The sequence below is a fragment of the Podarcis cretensis genome, assembly GCF_951804945.1.
Source record: "Podarcis cretensis genome assembly, chromosome: 3".
Lineage (NCBI taxonomy): Eukaryota > Metazoa > Chordata > Lepidosauria > Squamata > Lacertidae > Podarcis > Podarcis cretensis.
Genome location: NC_137172.1, coordinates 54,922,565 through 54,940,005, shown reverse-complemented (window position 1 = coordinate 54,940,005; position 17,441 = coordinate 54,922,565). Strand labels below are relative to the sequence as shown.

At 42.3% G+C, this 17,441-nt stretch overlaps 2 protein-coding genes across 5 annotated transcripts in view; both read right to left on the bottom strand.

Moving 5' to 3' along the window:
- Positions 1–1,147: 1,147 nt before the first annotated feature.
- Positions 1,148–5,396, bottom strand: LOC307213769 (mas-related G-protein coupled receptor member H-like). The gene is made up of 2 exons (XM_079971937.1): positions 5,269–5,396; positions 1,148–2,236 (listed from the first exon to the last, which is right to left on the bottom strand). Exon 2 carries the CDS (start codon positions 2,197–2,199, stop codon positions 1,228–1,230), a length of 972 nt encoding a protein of 323 aa, XP_079828063.1. The 5' UTR covers positions 2,200–2,236; positions 5,269–5,396; the 3' UTR covers positions 1,148–1,227.
- Positions 5,397–7,454: 2,058 nt separating this feature from the next.
- Positions 7,455–17,441, bottom strand: part of LOC307213767 (proto-oncogene Mas-like) — a 60,333-nt gene continuing 50,346 nt past the window's right edge. The window contains exons 1-2 of one of the 4 annotated variants that reach the window (XM_079971933.1): positions 16,633–17,007; positions 7,455–8,864 (exon numbers count right to left, since the gene is read on the bottom strand). In XM_079971933.1, the coding sequence (XP_079828059.1) occupies positions 7,798–8,772 (975 nt within the window). In that variant the 5' untranslated portion in view covers positions 8,773–8,864; positions 16,633–17,007 and the 3' untranslated portion in view covers positions 7,455–7,797. Of the gene's footprint in view, positions 8,870–13,696; positions 14,452–16,632; positions 17,008–17,441 lie in introns of those variants that run through there. The other 3 variants (XM_079971934.1, XM_079971931.1, XM_079971932.1) reach the window with 3 other exon arrangements.

Here is a 17,441-nt window from a genome sequence, read left to right as displayed (position 1 = left end):
TGCTTTCTTAATACATATATTTTACATGTTCTCTAGAGTAGGAGTGTGGCACCTATGGCCCTCCAGATGTTGGGTAACAACTCCTATAATCCCTGACCATTGGCTGTGCTGACTGGGGCTGATGGGAGTTGGGAGTCCAACAATTTCTGGAATGCTACAGGCTACTCATTCTTGCCCTAGAGCAGTGGGTCTCAGAGGGTATGGCAGGAGAGGATAGCAAGTGTGGCAGGAAAATTAAGGACGAGCAAAGAAGCATTTAAACATTCCAGCGTAGTATAGTATAGCATCCACACCTCTCTTCAAGAGCATTGGCTGTTCTTATACAGTTCTCCACAACATATTGTTGTGAACAGGGTTTTTTCAACTCTGACAAATATGAAAGATCACAAAAGAGAAAGGCTTATTTGTGTTGATGAGAGTTTGTTTCAAACTAGACCTAATATAAATCAGATTACCTAGAAAAAGCAAACCCACACCTTTCATTGAGTCTGTATACATGCTTAACGTACATATGGAAGGGGCTTGTTTAAAATTACATTTTGGCAATGAATGATTCATGTTCTTATGTAGCTGCATTGTTTTAAACTTTCTGGATGCCCCACGGTCATATTATAAAGTAGTTGTGTTCTACAGTATGTTATAAATTGTATTACTGCTGAGAGTTGTTTCTTTTTGTTTTCCAAAGTATTTATTATTGATAAAACGTTCAGTGTGCTGAAAGCAATTTTTTTTCCTGAAAGTGTGGCCCAGAGGAAAAAGTTTGAGAACCACTGCCCCAGCAACAGTCCTTACTAGCTGGAGCTTATTTTCAATTTATATTTTATTGACCTTTAAGCTGCACTTTTACATTAACTCCTCTGTACAGATCTCTTATCTGGGTCATCTGCAGACCGTCTGCCTCTGTATTCAAGATTCACTTCCTTTCTTCCAGATGCTTGTTGATGAACCACCTCGAGAAGCAACCAACTCACTTATGCCCCAGCAAGGCTCATGTACTCTTACACCTCTACTTTCCTTTGTCCTTTCCTCACTTTCCTTATTCTCTATCACATGACAAGGCACAAATGGCTAAGGACCAGGAAGACTCCTAGGTGAGGAATCGGAATAGGAGCCTAGAGAATTATTAGAATTAAGGAAGAATCTAAAGTATCTGTAATACATTTATTCTGGAGCTAGTATTCCCACGTGTAGAATAATTTTGCAATATACCTCTATATATAATCCTTTCTATCTTATGTCTGAGGCCCAGGTCACAGCCTTTCCTGTATTCATTGGAGCACTCTCAGTTCCTTCATCCAAGAAAGCTCTCTCAAGATATGTCTGGATGGGCTTGTTGCCAACCTCTCCTTTTGTTGTATATCCAACAAAAAGATATACAAAAGGGTTTCCACTGCTGTCTATGGAATCAAGAAAATGTAAGATTAAAAAGAGCACTGGTACATGTATGGTTGGAACCCAACGTGCCATGATATCAATGATCCTCACGGAAGCAGCAAACAGAATAAAGAGGAGAACTGTGGCCACAATGGTGATGTCCAGCTTTGCCGGAGGCGTTTGCTCTGTCCTCAGCATTCTGATCAGAAGGATCAAAGTGGAAAAGACCATGATGGGAAGACAAACCAGGAGGTTGAATATCACTCTGAACATTTTTGAAGGCTCACAACTTGCATTCTTTTCGTTGACCGTGGACTCAAATTGTAGATAGCAGGCACAATACAACACCAGTGACATCAGGCCGGACAGACCCCATAAAACGGTGCACATAATTTCAGAGAGATACTTTGGCCGTCTAGCTTGATACCAAACTGGGAAAAAGACCATGAGGTATCTTTCAGCTGCGATAGCTGTAAGCAGATAGGTGCTGGCATTGAATCCAAATGAATGCACCAACTCTACTATATGTAAATGGTATATGCTGATCGGAACAGATTTCAAAAATAAAACGAAAGCTGTTACATAGTAGGAGAGTACAGTAAGATCAGCAACTGCCATATTCAGGAAATACACAGTGAAGTTAGTTTTCTGAATCCTGTTCCAAAGAAGCCAGAAGACAATTCCATTGCCAAGTAATCCTAAAGCACAAATTGGAATAGTTATTATCATAATTGTTCTTTGCATGGCGTAGCCAGTATCCAGTTGTCCTGCGGGGTTTCTGACTCCACCAATAGTGTGGAAAGACAAGGAGTATGACTCTGCCATCTTGGGACTGTTAATGTATGAAGCAATTCTCTTCAACCTGCCAAAAATCAAACACAGATTGTCATTATTATGGTGTTGTGAAGTAGTGATAGAGGTAGGAAACCGTCAAGGCAAGAATGTTTGTATTACAATATTCCACTTGCCACTTTGGAATTTTCTCCCATGGCTTTCTTCTACATACTGGACTTTGTGTCTTTCTTTAGAGAGCACAAGCCTACAAAAACTGGTATGACCTTTCATCAGTTTCTGCAGGAAAACCTTAGTATGCATAACTCATCCAAATGAAACAGCCTTGCACAACCTGGTGCCCTCCAAACATTTTGACTGCAACTTCCATCATCCCTGTCCACTGGCCATGCTGGATGGGGCTCATGGGAGTTGTAATAAGGTGCGCAGCCTGGGAGTCATTTTGGACTCACAGCTGTCCATGGAGGCGCAGGTCAATTCTGTGTCCAGGGCAACTGTCTACCAGCTCCATCAGGTACACAGGCTGAGACCCTACCTGCCAGAGTGGTGCATGCTCTAGTTATCTCCCACTAGGACTACTGCCATGCGCTCTACATGGGCCTGCCTTTGAAGGTGTCCCAGAAGCTACAACTAATCCAGAATGCGGCAGCCAGACTGATGACTGGGAGCGGCCGCCGAGACCACATAACACCAGTCTTGAAAGACCTACATTGGTTCCCAGTACGTTTCTGAGCACAATTAAAAGTGTTGGTGTTGACCTTTAAACGGCCTCGGCCCAGTATACCTGAAAGAGCATATCCACCCCCATCGTTCAGCCCAGACACTGAGGGCCAGCTCCAAGGGCCTTCTGGTGGTTCCCTCCCTGCGAGAAGTGAGGTTGCAGGGAACTAGGCAGAGGGCCTTCTTGGTAGTGGCACCTGCCCTGTGGAACGCCCTCCCATCAGATGTCAAGAAAATAAACAACTTTCTGACTTTTAGAAAATATCTGCAGGCAGCCCTGTTTAGGGAAGTTTTGAATGTCTGATGCTTTATTGTACAGTGGTACCTCGGGTTAAGTACTTAATTCATTCCGGAGGTCCGTACTTAGCTTGAAACTGTTCTTAACCTGAAGCACCACTTTAGCTAATGGGGCCTCCTGCTGCTGCCATGCCGCCAGAGCATGATTTTTGTTCTCATCCTGAAGCAAAGTTCTTAACCTGAAGCACTATTTCTGGGTTAGTGGAGTCTGTAACCTGAAGCGTATGTAACCCGAGGTACCACTGTATTTTTAATATTTTGTTGGAAGCCACCCAGAGTGGCTGTGGAAACCCAGCCAGATGGGCAGGGTGAAAATATATCATCATCATCATCAAAAATATCAGGTGGGCATCAGGTTGAGGAAGGCTGTCATTGATTATTATTTCCTGCAGGTGCCTCTGTTTAAAATACAACATAGCTAATTTTCTCACTGCAGATGGCGTCTGCTATTGTGAAGTAAATTGTTGCATGGACAATTATAAAGAACAGAAAATAGTCACAACACAGCACATTTTCCCTACTGCATGGAAATATTTGATACCAAATGTTGAAAAACAATGAAATAGGTGTAATTATCTTAGCCTAAGATTATCAGTTTCACACTAACCCAATTTCAACTAATGTTGAAAAACAATGAAATAGGTGTAATTATCTTAGCCTAAGATTATCAGTTTCACACTAACCCAATTTCACCTAAATACTAGCATCCTGCAATGAATAGCTGCAATAAAATACAATATATCTGAATTGGTAACTAGACTGGGCAACTTTATTAGCTTGTACCAAATTTGGAATTCAGTTTTTATGTAATAAAATTATTGTGAAAGAAGAAATGAGTTAATGGGAATATCAAAATATAATACTGCTTTGGTTTGACATGCAGCCCGAGGGGCTCATGTGAACCTCCATGTCTTTTATTGGCAGCCCAGATTTTAAGGGATCAAGGAGGACTATGGGAAGGGAGGGAGAGAGAACTGGCAAAAACCAACTCTTTCTCCTATCCTGTGAGAAAAGTAGAGGGGGAATTCATGGTAATTTGGGATCCAAGCAACTGTTTTTGTCTGAGCAATGACAGAATATGTTTTTCAAGCGATTATTTCAGGGTATTTTGGAATGCCTTCATGACTTGGGAATAGGTATTTACTACTTGTCCATCACTTTACATGAAAGCAGTTATGCTTCTCTTGAAAACATGAATGGTATGCCATATTTGCCCACCAGACAGCTAAAAGATACCTCCCATGCCATCCTTAAATCCTCATGAACCTTTCTTTTTGTGTATCAGGTTTGTATTTGGCAGGAGGCAACATTCCTCCAAAGTGTCTTGGTTTCTACAGCCTAACTTTTAAATCCTCTGTTAATTTTGCTTATATTTATGATTTGGGAACATGGGCACACCACTCTTTGCTTAATGGGAAATGGGAAATGAGCAACTGTTTTCCTATGAATGTCAGCAGGGCACCCCAGGACAACCCCTACTCAGGATCAAAACAGGAGAAGAATGAGAGAAGGGAATGTGACACCCTCAGCTCTAAGACTTCAGCTCTATGTCTGACTTTCCAGAAGGCATATCTGAGTGGTCATGGTTTTATCTTCTCCTGGACCAGACATACCTCTTAGACTAAGGGCAAGATCAGTAGATTGAAGCAACTCCATCCCAGTGAAGCAAAAGTCTGGGCAAAGTCTCTAGCTATTGTGAAGTAATAGATGATTGAACTGAGGGGCCCGCTCATATTTGACTATTAAGACTGGTGGTTTAGAAATCTGTACACCAGACTAGAAATGTGCCTTCTAAAGTATTTATCTCCCTATGCCAGTGAACTGGAAATAAATGTTAACCTTATTTCTGTAGAGAAGGCTTCAGAGGCAAGTGCCTGATGGAAATAAGACATCCTCACTTTACCTTTGTTTCCCTCATCCCTCCATTTCCACTCAAGGTACAGCAGTGATCTGTTTGACACTGTGCTCCTTAAAAATTCTCCTCTGTGATGCCTTTTAAACAGACGCATGTGAGTAATGAAACTCTTGGCCTTTCTTTTAATAAAATTAGTAAGAGCAGTTGGAAGACAGAAATCTGAATACTACCGTGATCGCTCTCCAGTTTTCTTTTCACCTTCCTGTGTTCATGCTTCTGTCCTTCTTAAAACTGTACTGCTGCAATTGTATGGCCCACCTCAGTATGATGATGGGCGCCCTATGTAACAAACAATATGAGATTTTCATGACCTCACAAGAACTGTTAGCTGCAGTATTGTGAAGATCACAATATCATTACACTGGATGCAGCTTCCTACTCCGGTTTCAGATGGAGACTTTCTTGATCAGCCTGGTAGATGATGATTATGATAATTATAGATCACCTGCTCTTGGGCAAAGATGGAGATACATCCCCCCTGGCCCTCTCAGCATAGTTGATACCATCAGCATAGTTTCTTCTAGCAATCTCATTGTGGTTCTGCTGGCGGGAAGATACTTGAAAGTGGTGATAATAATTTTAATAATAAGTGGTTTCCACAGCCACTCTGGGCGGCTTCCAACAAAATATTAAAAATATGGTACTATGCTACTGCTTTCTATGCTAGAACTCTCGTATGTGGCTTTATAAAGTTACAACCAGGGCCTTTTCTTAGTCAAAACTAACTGGAACTCATTTCAGGCACCTCTCAGGTGGGCACCATTGCCATTATAAGAGAACAAGGGAGGCATTCATTGTAAGTTCTGGAACCTCTTTTTCTAGAAAAATAGCACTGGTTACAACTCTTATATCTCTTTGAGATTAATAAATAATGATAATATGAAGCCACAGGGTGATGTCATCCAGTAATTTCTGGCTCCACATAATCAGCTGTACCCCTTTCTAAAGACAAAGGAACTGGGTCACTGTTTTGTACGCTTTGGAAATCTCTTGAAATGACTACTAGGACAGTATTCAACTAAAAAAAATGCATTGAGTGGACACCTTCAGCTTGCACACAGGGACTTTCCTCTATATTTTCTACCATCCGTGTTCTGCAGTGTCCACAAATCCGATCCTGAAAGTTGGGGGGTGGGGAACACCAGAACAAACTCAAGGTTTATGGGGAGGGGATGTTCAATTGTGCAGAGAGAGAGACAACTTGCACTGGCAGAATGTTTGCCTTAGCCCTAGGTTGAATACAACCTCTAGAATGCGCCCTGTGTATAACTGCCTTTTAGGACAGCTCAGAAATGTCAATTTGTTCTGAATGCAGCAGCCTGGCTTTACTATTTATTGTATTAGCTGCAAAATATCCTCTTTACACTGATTTTGTATTTACTTTGTTGGTCACCAATGTATTTCTAGGCCAAATACAATTCATTTTAACTTCCAGTGCCCCAAATGATCTCATACTAGATATAGAATAAAATATAATCTCTTCCCTGAACTCTTTGAGTTGGGATCTGCTTGAGAGCTGTTATTTCAACTGCTGCTTCCACCTTGTGCATGATTAACAACTACTTGAAATACAGCTCTGGGCGTATTATTTTTGGTGGCACCTATACAGTAATGTAGAATTTGCTCCCTATGAAAATTCATCAGTCGTGCTCTACTGTGAGGAAACAGGTTCAGGATGTTAAGAGCTCTGCGCTCTGCCAAGTGTTCTTATTGCTTTTGTTCAATATAGATTGACTCTAGACTTTTTGTTGTTGTTTAGTCTTTTAGTCGTGTCCGACTCTTCGTGACCCCATGGACCAGAGCACACCAGGCACTCCTGACTTCCACTGCCTCTCGCAGTTTGGTCAGACTCATGTTTGACTCTAGACTTAGCCATGCTTCAAGAAGATGCACTGAACTCAATCGGACCAGTTGCTCATGACAAACTTAAGTCTCATTGATTTCTTTGGGCAAGATTCAAAAAATAATTGCAGTAGTGGGAGTCAGCACAACTGGTCCTCTCCTCATGCCCCTCTCCTCTCTCTGAATCAGCTCTTTTTGGGGGGAGGGTCAGGAGAACCCCTAGAATAGCACACAGGCAGGGAAATGGTAGATTGTTCCACTGGAAAGCAGAAATGCTTGTGCTGTTGTAACGATTATATTAGTGTGACATTAAATTTCATATGACTCTAAGCTTGATGGAGTATGTTTCCAGTCATGTGAAAACAGCATGCTGCTGAGATATTGGTCTGCATTTATATTCCATACCTTATTTTTAATCAACTGTTTTATTGGAAGCTTTGATTGATGGAGGAATTTAGGACTGAGGAGAGCCTACCATCTCCGGAGCAGAAGGAGGGCTCTGGCATGAAATTTAAAGGCGGGTCCTGATTATACTGTCATATGTAAATCACCAAATTAAGTGAGAGTGAAGTCAGAAACGGAACAGATCTCTGTTGGGGTGGAAATCCTTTATTGAACCCTGGCACAATGTGGTGCATTCATCTACAGACTGTTGTAAATATGCTCATGTAACACAATACATTTGTAATAAGATTGGTTTAGATATATGTTTAATGTATATAATGAAATTCGAACTTAAAAAAAAAACTTCAGTCACATTGCTCTAATAGCTTCTAGAGCAGAGATGGGGAACCTGGGGCCTCCCAAAGGCTGTTGGATTCCAATACTCGTCAGCCCCCAGCCCATATGGGCAATGTTCAGTGAACATGTGTTTGTTGTGTCACCACCACTTCTGTCTCATCCTTCCAGGATCGATGAAACACAGCAGAGAATGTCTCCCGAGACCTCTGTTGTTTTCGTCTTCCAACAAGGAAGTACACAAAAGGATTAATACTGCCGTTGATTACACTAAGAATGCAAGAAATATTAAAGAAAGCCCCATTTAGTTTTTTTCCTGGATGCCAGTATACGACAAAGGCTGAGATCCTGAGTGGCAATGCAAAGATGAGGAAGAGGACAACTGTGATAACAATGGTAAGGGAAAGCCGTGCTGAAGATCTTCGCCATACTTTGACCAACAGGCTCAGACTGCAAAGGACTATTATTGGAATAAAAATCACAAAAATTGTGAGAAGGAATAGATTTGCTATGGCATGCTTTCTGTAACATGGTTCTTCAAATGAAAAATAAACTCCCCAGCAGGTGAAATATTCTACACCAGTCACCACACAAGAGAAGATCCATAGAAGAGCACATAATATGGCCGAGAGATGTTCTGGCCGATTACTATGGTACCAGAATGGGAAAAAAGCACCAAGACACCTCTCGATGCTAATGACTGTTAATAGGAAAAAACTGGTGTTGTAGCCAAAAAGAGCCAAGATATCAATTACAGGATATATGTAGTTCTCAAAAGTTAGGTCCCCCCATATAATCACACTGAAAACAATGTATATCGTGTAAGAGATGACTACTGTGAAATCTGCAATGGCCAGGTTGAGTATATATACGGTGTATGTATTCCGTTTGATTCCACAACACAGAAACCGGAAAATGGCTCCGTTGCCGATTAGTCCCAAAATGAGGACAGGCATGGAAGCAAAGGTCACAATGGTGATGATGACTTCATCTCTGGCAGTGTCACTTCGTGTCTCATTAGCAGTATGATTAGAAAAGGACCTTATCTCTGTAATCAGAGTGCTGTTGCACCCAGGTCCTGCTTGTGTTGGCATCTGGCTGGGCACTGTGAGAACACAATACTGAATTAAATGAGCCTTTGGCTTGGTTCTTATCAGGACACTTCCCAAATCTTCAAGAATGCTGTCTTCCCTGTGAAAAAAATAACTCCATTATTACGTTGCTCAGTATTAGATCTGCAGATAGGCATTTCCAAGTGTTCCAAGGAAAAGACACATGGGGATAGTATAGAGAGTCCCTAAAGGTATGGAAGAGAAAATTCCTCATAGATATACAGTGGTACCTCGCAAGACGAATGCCTCGTAAGACGAAAAACTCGCAAAACGAAAGAGTTTTTCGTTTTTTGAGTTGCTTTGCAAGACGGATTTCCCTATGGGCTTGCTTTGCAAGACGAAAACGTCTTGCAAGTTTGTTTCCTTTGTCTTGCAAGTTTGTTTTCTTTTTCTTAAAACCGTGCATTCACTTTGAGGAGCAACTCATAACACGCGGTGTGGTAGCCTTTTTTGAGGTTTTTGAAGACTTTGGTGATTTTTGAAGCTTTTCCAAAGTCCGTGCTTCGCAAGACGAAAAAATCGCAAGACGAAAAAACTCGCGGAACGAATTAATTTCGTCTTGCGAGGCACCACTGTAAGGCCAATTTAAGAGGCTTCACAAATGCTGCTTTTAAAGGAAGAGCCCATGACTCTGAGGAAGTGGTAGAGCATATGTTTTACCTACAAAACATCTCAGTTTCAATTATTGGCACCTCCAGGCAGAGCTGGGGAAAGGAGTATGGCAACCCTCACATTATTTTACTTTAGTTCACTATGCAGAAGATAAATGAGGTGTATTTTTGGAATACAAAGGAAATGTCTGGCTTATCAACAATGAGTGATTGTTGTCATTTGCTTGGTACAGAACACAAATGGTCCCCATCCACTCTCTGCCAGGACCAATACTTTAGCAAGCATTGTTGCTCCATTCAGACTGGAATGCCTGACTCCATCTGCCTACTTTTATGGTGCCCTGAAACAGCTTGCTTCACCCTGCTGTATGGCAAGTCCAGCCCTGGAAACAAGTCTATTTAAGGTGAAGTGGGAGAGTCGTCAAGCAGGAATGAGGCAACATTTTACAAAGAGCATTTTACAAAGAAGGCCTTCCAGATGTTGCAGGACTACAACTCCCATCATCATAACCACTGGTCACTCTAGCTAGGGCCATAAGTTGGCCAACCCTGGACTTTAAAAGAATGAAACCTTGTAAACAAAGATAAGATTGCTTGCACTTAATATGGATTTCGCCGTTGCCCCCCTTCACGTTGGTTTCATGGGTATGAAAATCAACGAAATCTTTTTGGGAAGTGGTTTTTCTGTCTTCCAGTTCCGTCATGGTTCAGCCTCCTTTTGCGATATCATTGTCAAACTTGGCACAAGGGTTCCTCAGGTGGGGGCAGTAGTCTTTGTTGACATTTGGAGATTGAGTGCCATTTTGAATCAAGATGGGGGATTGAAACATGACTTTGGTGTGACCTCACCCATTTTTTGGCATAGGTTGGGCCACCTCTCAAGTTTACCATCAACTATCTTGGCAGTTTCCTGTGCTGAGTACTGCAGTATTTGTTGATGTTTGGATGCCGGAAACCATTTTAAATCAATATGGTGGACCACAATGTGACTTTGGCATGACACCATCCAATTTTTGGCATGACGGGTACAAGCTCATACTCACAATCTGGGCAAACCCAGGGAAATCCTGATCTGGCTCCAACTAAATTTGGGGGTAGGGCTAATGTTTGACTGGGGTTTTGAAACTCTAATTGTGAGGAAGACAGGGGGGAAAGGAGACAATGCATTCCCCCTCCCTACTGACAGTTGCACTGCAGAGACCAGGAACTCAACAGCTGCTGAGTGCAATTTAGTGAAGAGGGCAACCCTCTTGGGGAACACCTTTGTGAAGCAGCACCCAGTTTGTTCCCTGCAGCATCTGGCTGGCTGAGAACAGGAAGCTGGCCCAGTTTGATTCAGCAGGGCTCTTCTTATGTTCTTACTTTCTAGAAATACAAAATACGTTATGTGCCACATGAAGTGATTCGTCTCCCCTCCCCCTGTAGTGGCCTTCCCCTCCCAATGGAAAACATATGTGTAGCTGGTATTTAAACCAAACAAGGAAACAATTTTTTCAGCTTCTAATTCTGTGACTGATTACAAAACCTTATCTGAGAAATGCTGCTCTATTCAATGTGAGAAATCTGTGACCCTGATCTGAACTCCAGAGCTCCATGATTCCATGGGGATTCTCCCAGTCTCCTCTGTCTGCAAGGCACTTCTAGCAGAAGACTGACCTCTAAATTTGGGGTGACATTGGGAATTCAACAGAGGCAGCTAGGATTTTGCAGAGAGAGAGAGAGCGCTAGGATGAATCCTTTAGGGAGCATACCCAATATGGTCCTGAAACACACACACACAGACACACACAGCGCTGGCCTTATTTCTTTGTGTGGAAAGAACAATATTCATAAGGGTCTCCATGTTTCCAAATTGAGGCTGCAAGGAATGCTACCCCTAAGAGTACATTATCCATTATATCCACCAAAATTTCCTGAGAAGTGAGAAGTTCCAGGAGTGTAGTCCTTACCAGGTTTGGATTGCCTTTGGAAGAAGGTAACTGGAGGCTAATTGATGTTTTGGAGTAACTACCTTTCTTTACAGATATACAAGTTAAGCATAGGTGGAGGCCTAAGGGACATTACTCCAAGATGTTTAAAGACCCCAACCTCAGATCTTATTGTCTTCCTCAGATTAGTATTAATTTGAAAAACTTAACTATTTTCTGATGGGGTGTGTGTTTCATAGCTCCATCTGCTAATCCCAATTCTAAATGGAGCTGAAGGCAGCTCCCCCAGCCTCCAGAACAACCAGCCTCATAATATAACCAACATGCTTAAGTCTAATTAATGCTTGAAGGGGTTGAGACCATAGAATTAGCTGTCCTGCAAAGCTTAGCTCACCTTGAAAGGAACTAGATAACCAATCCTTTGTTCCCCTTCAGTCTACATAAGAAGTTCAGCATGTGAAGAGGCTAAGCTGGTTGCTCCTGCTTTGCCGTATTAATCTCACAAGCAATTTTTCAATTCCTTTGCTAATCATGTATTAACTTTCATCACTTTGGAACTAAATGGAGTTTTATTACCTCTCTGACTGATGTATGGAAAAACACATGAACCTGACCTTTGGAGAGTTTCTAAGTAAACCATTTTTAACTTACTAAACATGTGGTCTTTTCCTATGCTAGGGGAAGAAGGGACTATTTTGGAAGTCGCTTGGGAAGACATATTTAAAAGTCTAACAGTCTATATTTCCATGCTTTGCTTTGCTCTGTTTTCTATCTCTACTGAGGTTCTCTCACCAGAGTACTTGCTTCAAACTTGGTTCTTGGCATCCAGGGAATTCTCCCTTTATATATATTTCTTTTTCCTTGCACCAACACACATATACTTTCTTTTTCCCTTTGTTTAATAATATGCTCTTGTGCCAGTTCTCTCCCTCCCCCCACCATTGTGCACAAGAATGAAAGTAGAACCGGCTGGACCAGGCCAATGGCCCATCTAGTCCGGCATCCTGTTCTCTCAGTGGCTCAGGAAAGCAGGATTTGAACACAAGAGAACTCTCCCCTCCTGTGGTTTGAAGCAGCTATGATTCTTGCACAAACAGCTATATCCATTGAGGGCCTCCCAACTCCTGTGCAACATCCTTTTCTCCCTTCCCTTCCTTTCTTGACTGCATTTTCTGTTTTGTTCTGCGGCTAGTTTTTTATTGGATTCTATAACACAACAGAACACACAAATTCTGAAGCATCTTAATGGTGTTATGAATGTGTAGGTGCCAGACACCCAAAGTACCTGGGTCCAGTAGGTGTTAGAACTTAATTAGGGCTTGGGATGTTAAAACTGGGATATAGCCAGTATTAGGCCTTGTGTATTAGGCCATGTGCTATTGACACGTCTAATCCTTTAAGTCAAATGTCCGAAGAATTGATGCTTTTGAATTATGGTGCTGGAGGAGACTCTTGAGAGTCCCATGGACTGCAAGAAGATCAAACCTATCCATTCTTAAGGAAATCAGCCCTGAGCGCTCACTGGAAGGACAGATCCTGAAGCTGAGGCTCCAATACTTTGGCCACCTCATGAGAAGAGAAGACTCCCTGGAAAAGACCCTGATGTTAGGAAAGATGGAGGGCACAAGGAGAAGGGGACGACAGAGGATGAGATGGTGGGACAGTGTTCTCAAAGCTACCAGCATGAGTTTGACCAAACTGCGGGAGGCAGTGGAAGGCAGGAGTGCTTGGCGTGCTCTGGTCCATGGGGTCACGAGACTAAACGACTAAACAACAACAACAACACTTCCTTATGAAGTGATAACGGGGTGTGTGTGTGTGTGTGTGTGTGTGTGTGTGTGTGTGAGCCATTAATAGGAAAAAGAATCAAACGGTCTTGCTGTGAGGGGGCAAATTGTTGAGCTTCCTCCCTCTATTCAGAGTTAGACGATAAAGCCAAAGCTTAGCGAGGTTAGGGTTAGAAGCAATATGGGTTAGAGAAGGGAGTTGGGAGTTATAGGACCACATAAAATCCTATTCTAAGTCACGCCTATGGAAGGAAGACTCTCTTGGAGTGCTGATGCTGTGAACCTCTCCATTGTAGACTCAGGTTGTATATATGTGTGAGTAAACCATCTATCCTAAAGACACCACAGTCTCCGCTGTGGCTCATTCCTGAAAGGAAACATGAACTTTGGGTAAAGCATCAGGAACCCCCTGGAATCTTGTACCACTTGGAGATTGGGGGTGGCGTGAAGAGAAGCTGCCTCCTCACAAAGCAAGGCTTCATGATGGCCAGAAACCCCACACTTCTGCTGTGCCCATTGCTATGCATACCCACCAAATACTTAGTCACTGAATTCGAGCCATGGTCCCAAGCACACTTACCTGGGAGTAAGCCGTATTGGACTTAGTGGAGCTTATTTCTGAGTATACGTATATAGGCTTAGGCTGCCAGTGTAGTCTGTTGGAATTTATCTGATGAACAGCAAAACAAATTGAGTACTGTAGAAGAAGGGGGGGGGGCAGAGAGCCTCACCAGTTGCTTTACTTCACTGTACATCTTAGCAATACCAAAAAAGGAAGAGCATGTCAGTTCAGTTTTCTTCTATGCCTCTGGAGGACAAGGTTCTGCCAATCTGAAAGCAGTCACATTTCTCTTGTTTAAGTGGACACATTATTTGGCAAACACGACCAATATCAGGGCCGGCCTGCCCATGACGCCAGGTGAGGCAACTGCCTTGGGTGGCAGGATCTGTGGGGCGGCAGATCTGGCCTCTGCAGGCCCCATGACCTCCTCTGCCACTATGCTCAGACGCACCAGCACTTAGTCACCACTGTTAGGAAGCCTGTGCTGTGATGAGGTTCGTTATGGGGAGAAGGCGTGGGGTGACACAGGTGCACTGAGGTTTTGGCCAGTACTGCAGCATAAGCAAGCCAAACCTGCAAGGGATGAGAGCTGGCTGAAGCCCACCTCCTCCTCATCCCTCGCAGCAGCGGCTTGTATACACTCCAGTACTGGCCAGAGCCTCAATATGGTTGCAGAATCTCGCCTCCTCCCTGTGGCGAGACTCTGCAAAGGCTTTTCCTTGAGGAGAAGTGTTTGTGGAGTCTTGCCCCCACCCCTGATTTATCTGTCTGCCTCTTCCTTTGCTACTCTGCTTGTGTTGCTTCTATCCTTGACAACCTTGGCTGTTTTTGTTTAGTTACTTGTTGGCCTCCGTCTGTCTCGAAATACAATGAATTTATTAAAATAGTAGTATCTTGGAGGGTGTATTTGATTGGCTGAAATCCTGAACATGAGCAGTACAGTTAGGCAGATCAATAGAGGTTGTGTGGGGGAGAGGGAGAGAGAGAGAGAGAGAGAGAGAGAGAGAGAGAGAGAGAGAAGGGATTCTATATGGATGGAATGCAAGTCTTATGTGAAGCAGGAATGTTGTGAATGGTCTCTAAGAGCAGGATCAGGGTGCCAACAAGGAAGAGACAGAAGCAGCCCACTAGGTGGGATGGAGTTGCTGTGCCAGCTTCCTGGCAGGTGGGCTGCTGCTGCTGCTGCTGCAGCAGCATGCTGGGAGGGAGAGGAGCAAGGTGCAGGGAGGTTGGTGCAGTGCAAACACACCAGCAGGACCCAATTTTGGTGCTCCTGCCAGTGCATCTGCACCAATCTCTTTAATTATTTTATTTCAAAAAATGTACATACTGCTTGATTGTAGGGGGGAAACCTCAAAGCGGTTTACAAAAAAGATAAAACAATGAAATTAATTTCTAAAAAATGTTGCAGCAATAATTTGAAACAAAGAGAAAGTTAAAGCCACAACAGAAAGCAAAACGCACACAGACTTTCTAAATACCTGGGTGGGCTTGTCTAAACAAGAATGTTTTTATCAGGCCCCAAAAAGAATACAGTGAAGGTGCCTGCTTGATATAAACAGGCAGGGAGTTCCAAAGTGCATGTGCTGCCACATTAAATATTGAGTTCTGGCAAATGCGGAAGGGATATTATGTGGCACCTGTAATGGTGCCAATTCCACTGATTAAAGCAGCCGGCTGGGCACATAACAGTGTAAGGTTATTTCCTTGCTACCTCATCCCTCTCTCCCACTAAGCAACAGCTGCCCAGCTGCCGGGAAGAGAGCATAGAGGCTCCACGCCGCCCGGTGAAGTGCTTCTGGGAAGAGGATATGGTGTTGGATGTGTGTGAATGGAGAACTGGCACTGGAAAGGTAGTGCATCCATCTTTTTTTATATCTCCAACAGTCTTCATTACATTAGAGCAAAGGAAGCTGTGCTTTGCTGCTGATCCATGTACCTCAGTGTTGTCCACTCTGACTGGCAGTGGCATTTCAGGATTTCAGATGGGAGTCTTTCCTGGACATGCCTCATCATGGACTTGTGATCCTCTGGCTGCAGAATATATGCTCTACCAACTAGGCTACTTAGCCACCAGTACAAATAATAATCAGGCACATTTGCAGATTCACCAGTCAGAAAATAACTGCTTTCATGCTGTTTAAGCCAGATGAAATTTTCTGAATCTGAAGAGCAGCTAGAGAGGCCAACTTGTAGGAAAGGAAAGGGGCAGAGAAACCATTGTTTCTCATTTTGAAGCATCACCCCTTTCCTTATGCTGCATTCCTTATAATATGCCTGGAGGCATATTAGTGCAATATATTAGTGCATATATCAGTGCAATTGTACACGTCTACTCAGAAGCCAGACCCTCAGTTCCTGGGGGAAACAGAAGTCAGGAGAAAGATGCAATCCTGAACCAAGTTTGTTTCCTAAATTCTAGATTAAATTCTATCAATCATGGGTAAAATCAAGGATAGGGTTTAACTTACTCAGAGTAGACCCATTGTAATTAACTCATATTATGACATTAGGTTAATTAATTTCAACGAGCCTACTCTGAGTAAAACTTTGTTGAAAACTACCTCATATATTACAGTGACTAACAAAACAGAGAGATTATAGACTTAAGCAAAATGCTTCAGTTTCTGTCTTCTTCAACTATTTGGATGTGAATCATAAATATTAAATTATATTATTACACAAAGATATTTACACACATGAATCTAATCAATACATTCTTGTTTTATATCAGACAGAAATATCAATATTAACCTTCCGTTCCACCTTCTTTATCATCAAAGAATAGAGAAGTAATCCATTTTAGTTTCGTATCTAACCTTCCAAAAATCAATAAAGATTGCCATGCTTCCTTAAAATCAGGTTTTAAAGATTGGGCAGTTATCTAAATTAACTGAAAGGAGCAGATTGAATTGCTGTATAATAACAAAATGCATGTATCTTATTAGCACTACTTACCAATCGCTATCCAGGAAACTGTTTCAAAATATTTCCTTCTAATCAGGAAGAGATTTGTGGTCTCTTAGAATTGTAACAGCTGGAAAATATATCTTGCTAGCAGGAGAAAGAAGATGTTACTTTTTTGCTCCCACGTTATCTGCTTTCAACTCAATCAAACGCTCTTGCTGGACTTCCATTCGTTTTATCAGCATTTGGCAGACTGAATTTGACTGTCCAACAAACACATATAATTATCTGAGAATATAAGGAGATGGAATTATATTTTCCCAAACCTAAGCCTATGACACATCTGGTCAGATGTTCATGCTGATCCTACCACGACAGGCTATGTCTATTAAATGTTTTCTGCAATCTCTTGGCAGAGGTTAGAAATGTTATACATAGGAAACCTCAACAATTAGATATATTTTGGATTGGGAAGAATGCTGGTAACCTGGATAAAGTTTTGAGAGTTTAAATCTCAATAAAATTATTAGGAGCGTATTCAGATTGGCTTATTTTCCTATGATTGCCATATTTCAAAAAGTGAAAACCTGGACACAATAGTCATTGAGCTCTTTGGCCAAAGTTGTTTACTTTTTTTGCAAAATCACCAAAATCATCAAAAAGTCAACATTTCCAATATGGGCTGTCACATGCCTGGGTTCTCACATACATTTTTGCTGCTTTTCGAAAATTCTGCCCAGATGACATTTTCGACAGACGAATCCTAGCTATGTCTGGGAAATTGCGGATGTATGGCAGCCCTAATTTTGCACATGATGTGCTACACTTGAGCAGATGATACGGTCCTCAGCACCGC